This window comes from Solanum pennellii, chromosome 2 (genome assembly GCF_001406875.1).
Source record: "Solanum pennellii chromosome 2, SPENNV200".
Classification (NCBI taxonomy): Eukaryota; Viridiplantae; Streptophyta; class Magnoliopsida; order Solanales; family Solanaceae; genus Solanum; species Solanum pennellii.
Window position 1 is genome coordinate 38242182 of NC_028638.1, and position 5135 is coordinate 38247316.

General features: G+C 35.7%; 1 protein-coding gene across 1 annotated transcript; it reads right to left on the reverse strand.

Annotated features, from left to right (window-relative positions):
* Positions 1 to 251: 251 nt before the first annotated feature.
* On the reverse strand, positions 252 to 4678 carry LOC107009473 (U-box domain-containing protein 4-like). The gene is made up of 2 exons (XM_015208815.2): positions 4227 to 4678; positions 252 to 1542 (listed from the first exon to the last, which is right to left on the reverse strand). Exons 1-2 carry the CDS (start codon positions 4496 to 4498, stop codon positions 702 to 704), a joined length of 1113 nt encoding a protein of 370 aa, XP_015064301.1. The 5' UTR covers positions 4499 to 4678; the 3' UTR covers positions 252 to 701.
* Between the last annotated feature and the right edge of the window lie 457 nt (positions 4679 to 5135).

Sequence of the window (5135 nt, forward strand, 5' to 3'; positions counted from 1 at the left end):
TTGCAACGGGAGCTTACGACGGCTCGTCGTGGATGTGACGGCACGTCCTGCAGGTCCGTCACCGATTACAGAGAGTCGATTTTCAGTACCCAATTTCAGAATTTCTAAGTATGCTGAAACGGGACATCTGTGACGGGCCGTCGTGCCTATGACGGTCCGTCGTGATGTCCGTAATCTTAGCCAGTTTTTCCAGAAATAAATCTGCTGCTCAAAACGACTAAACAGGTCGTTACATCTGATTTACTTTGAAGTATATATTTATACTCATCTTTTGGTTCTTTCATAAATACAGTATGGTCCTCATAAAAAAAACTCCATCCATCCCTTTTAAACATTCTCTGTATGTCACTAACAAACTATGAGAATGGAGAAGTGGAAACTTTTAACAATTGTATAACCTTCAAATACACAATCTATGTTACAAAGATCAAACTCTGAAATTGTATTCTAAGACCTTGTGAGTTTTTCCCAAAATTATTAACAGTAACCAGTCACCTGGCGCCTATTAAGAAGGACCCGGACTGGCATTCTTTCATATCATCTGATATTTTCCAAGTACAGAAAATCAAGAGGACACCGGCTCATAGCGCAGGGGAAGGAAGAGAACGAATCGAGTCATGAGACTCAGGCATTATTACTCAACATAGGTGCAAGGCGGACAAAAGTAAACACTGTTTAGCATACCAACTGAATTGGCTTTTCTAACTCTCTTTGAAACTTGAAATAGACAAATCAGCTGGAGTGCATATCAGTGCCCTTTGCTGTAAATGTCTCAAACTTTGCTCCATACTAATTTGTACCATCTCAGCAAGCATGTCCTTTGTTTTTCCTAATTGTTCGTCTCCATCTATCTGACAGATAATATTGGAAACAATGTTCTCCAATGTGTCAGGTTCAAGTTCAGAATTAGGATAAGGAGTGTCTCTGAGCAACCTCAAAAGTGTTTGCGCTTTTGTTTGAGACTTGGGTGTTCCTTGAACAGTCAGCTCAAGAAGCCCAGGAATTACGCCTTCTTTCAGAATTGTTTCCCGGTATTTACAGCGGTCACTCTGACACATTGCTAGTAGAGCACCTACAGCATGTTCTCGGCTTTGAAGAGATCCACTTTCAAGTACTTCTACTACTGCAAGTACTCCTCCTTCTTCAGACGTCACTGCAGTCCTACCCTCCTCATAACACACTAAAGATTCTATAAGAGCCATACATTTCTCAGCAGCTTTTGAGGACTTTTTACAGGATTTAAGCAAATCAATAATGTAATGTATGGGCTCTGTCTGAAGGATCAAGTTTAAGTTGCCTTGATAAGTTGCCAGGTTGTAAAGAGCCATCACTGCATCAACCTTGGCTTGTGAGCTTCCTTGTCTTAGGACATCCACAAGTCGAGGAATGACACAAGAAGCACTAATTATGGGTTTTGTCACAGAAGAAGCAGATAATGTAAGCAATGAAGCCGTTGCATGATCCTGTAGAGTTGAATTCTCTGATTGAAGAAAGCATATGATGGGTCCCAATGCACCAGCATTGATGATACTTATCTTGTTTCTGGTAGATAAGGGAAAAAAAATAGTCAAAATCAGAACTTTGTTTAGTTTAGTTTAATCATTCTGGAATACTGTTAAAAATTGGCAGTCATCACTTCCGAATCTTTCTTTAACGGCTCACAAAGAACAACTAATCCAGATAATTTACTATTGTAGAAAGGATAAAATCAGGTACAAAGTGCAGATAAGTGACAAAGCTCTTCTCATGCATATACACCCAAATGAACAAATTCTATACTGTTTCCATTAGCTCAGTGGAATTGGAATGTGAACTTGAAAGCATACAAGGTACTACACATCTACTGACAACCTTCCTATTCCAAGTTAGAAATAGAAAATTATAACTATGGGACAAATGCTCACTGAACTTAAATTGATTTTCTCACACAAATCTGATCCAAAGATTTTGATGGATGGTAGAAGGTGTATAAACTTCATTGGGGAGAAATCAAGGGAAGCAAGCAGCGGAGGAACTTAACTTAAAGCTTATAATTTGAAGGACAAACAGTTTCATGGTCGTGGGCTACGATTATGGCATTGATGCAAATGTTTAATTCTTTAGAGTTAACCAAAGTCGTCTTCATTCGTAATTTACTATTTAATAAGGGATCATAGAATAACTATAGAATGATAGTGGGTTCGAATTAATTCCCCGAAGCACTCATTGGATTGTCAAACATGGTGCATGCCAGCGAGAAGAACTAAATCTATTGAGATTTGAGATACGGAGCTATATTTTTGTTACTTGAGATGAACAAACAAATAAAGAGTGAATATCAACTTTAAATTGTAAACAGTAATCCCTGCTTTCTCAAAAAGTAAATAGTAATCACTTAATGGATAACTCATTTACTTTAGGATCAAATTCTGATATTTCCCATACTCTATTATAAAAAGAACTAGTTCTTTCAGTAATCTGTACATTAGCACTTCTAAATTCTTCAACGCGTTATCGTTATTAAAACAGCAGTAACCATCCTACATGAGAATATTTTAACAAAGAGTAGAATCTCCGTGAGGGGTTGACTAAAAAGCATTTCAGGCGCATATATATGCCTTCAACTTTTTATCAACTTTAATGTTTACATTAGGGACAACCAGTATTATAATCACTAATGGGCGGGCAATCAGAAGTCTGAAACTATTGAATTTGCCAAGAAAGTTTATTCCAGATTATATAAAATACCATTGGTAGCTTCTTTTATATGCAACTTAAGTAAATGATTTTCCACTTCAAGAATTGGACAGAGAAACACAATTGCATCATGGATCATGTTGAACACTTCCTCCAAATAATCATAAAAAAACATTAAAATTTCCAACTTCAACCATGCATTGAGCTCTAAAAGTATAGATCTTAAAGTTCTAATCTTTTCAACTGGAATCTGAAACTATTTTGAAGGCATTAACCAACAATATTCAAACATGATTTCTACCAATTGAAAACTCTTGTTTCTGTGACTCTTTTAGTTGGAACTGGAATTGACACTAGGAATTTTACTCCTCCTTACATTTTGCAGCAATAAGACAGAGCAGAAAAAGAAAACAGTAAATATAAGATGAGTGATCATGAAAAAGAAAAACCAGAAGAAGAAACACCATCTTCACATTCCAATACTCCGAACCTGAGGAAAATATGCACTTGTGGAAATGAGGAGCGACAGAGTGATCAACGTCTAAAAAACTAATAGGAAAACATTAAAAACAGCCAAAAATTGGCACGGTGAATTCACGAGAAAAAAGTTGATAATTATCAACCCTTTCATAATTCAGGAAGCTCCAATGTGCCAACTATATCCAGTTTGCACAGGATTGAGAATTCACTAGCATTTGACAGGCCAGTAAATTACCCAATGATTTGTATACACAAAAAGAATAGTGGGATCCAGGACAGTCGACATATTTTATTGATACATCAATTCCGACATGATTTTTCAGTTTTTCTGAGATATATATCATAAAAAAAGAATTACATATTCCTTTGAGTAATCTGTACAGCAGCACAACAAAATGGCACAACGCGTTACTGCTATTATGAATAGCAGCAAGCCAGCAATTAGGACATTAGAATATATTTTACAAAGAGTAGAATTTCCCAAAGGGGTCAACTTAAAAGCATTTCGGGAATATATGCCTGCAACTTTTATCAACTTTAATGTTCACATCAGAAATAACCATTATTATAATCACAAGTCTCAAACTATTGAATGCGCCGATATATTTATTCCAGATTATCCAAAATAGCACTAGTAACTTATACTTTATGCAACAAATGCAAACGAAATTTTCTACTTCAAGAATTAGACACAGAAGCACCACTGCATCGTTGATCATGTTGAACACTTCGTCCAAGTAACATAAGAATCACTAATATTCCTAAACTCTTTTAGTTTAGAACTTAGCTGGACACCAGAAATTCTTATCTTGCTTCCATTTTTGTAACAATTAGACAGAGTGGGAAAAAGAAAACAGTAAATATAAGATGAATGATTATGAGAAAAGCAAAAACAGAAAAAGAAAAGCAATACACTGAATCCGAGGGAAAATTGCACTTATAGAAACAACGAGCAACAGGGCAATTCAACGTCTAAAAATAGGAAAACATCAGAACAGCCAAATTATCACCAGCTCGAATAGACCAACCAATTCCAGTTTGCAATAGAATTGAGAATTCATGAGAAATACCTTTCATCTTTAACAGCGAGATTGAGGAGGGCAAGTAGAGCGGCTTCCTTAGACTCAAATGAGTTAGAATGAAGCATATGAACAAGTGATTTCACGGCGTTAGAGAAATAACGGCGGTAACGTTTGGAAGTCTTGGTGAGGCGCCGAATTTCCCTAGCTGCCTGAACTTTCAAAGTGAGGTCATCGGATTGTATAAGAAGAAGGATTTCATACAACGTCGTTTTAGGAATATTATCGCCTGTGGTGTAGCTGTCACCGGCTACAAGTTCCATCGGAAAAGTAAATAAAATTAATGCGAAAATCACTCTACGGAATTTAATCAGACGAATTTGTAGAGAGAGAAAGACTCAAAGAGAGAAACGTAAGGTTAAGAAGAGAAGAAACATGGCCACCGGCGCCGTGGCGTTAAGTAAGAGTTACAGAGCCCCACCCACCCCAGTGGGGACAGCCACGGCGACTGTGGGGTTCCAACGGTTTTTGTTAGTTCGTTTTTTCATCAGTACTAATACCATTACTTAGGGATGCTAATGACATAATTAGGATATTTACCCTTTTAATTAAAAAAAATAATCTAAAAAGTCTGAGGAATTGTATCTAATTGGTCGAGTTAATAAGTTTCGGATATAATAGATAAGATACATTTTATTGTACTTTATGTTCATTTTTACTTATATATTTTGCATGATTTTTAAATATAATAATTGATATTTATATTAATTAATTGATAAATAAGTAACTGTAAGTAAAATATGAAAAAAGAAATATTTTTTACTTCATATAGTAAAGAATCTATTTTCAAAAAATAATAATTTTTTTACCTCATATTACTAAAAGGGAAAATCTATTTTCGAAATAATGAAAAAAATTAACGGCATACGCATAATCTTTTCCATGTCGTGCCACGATTTA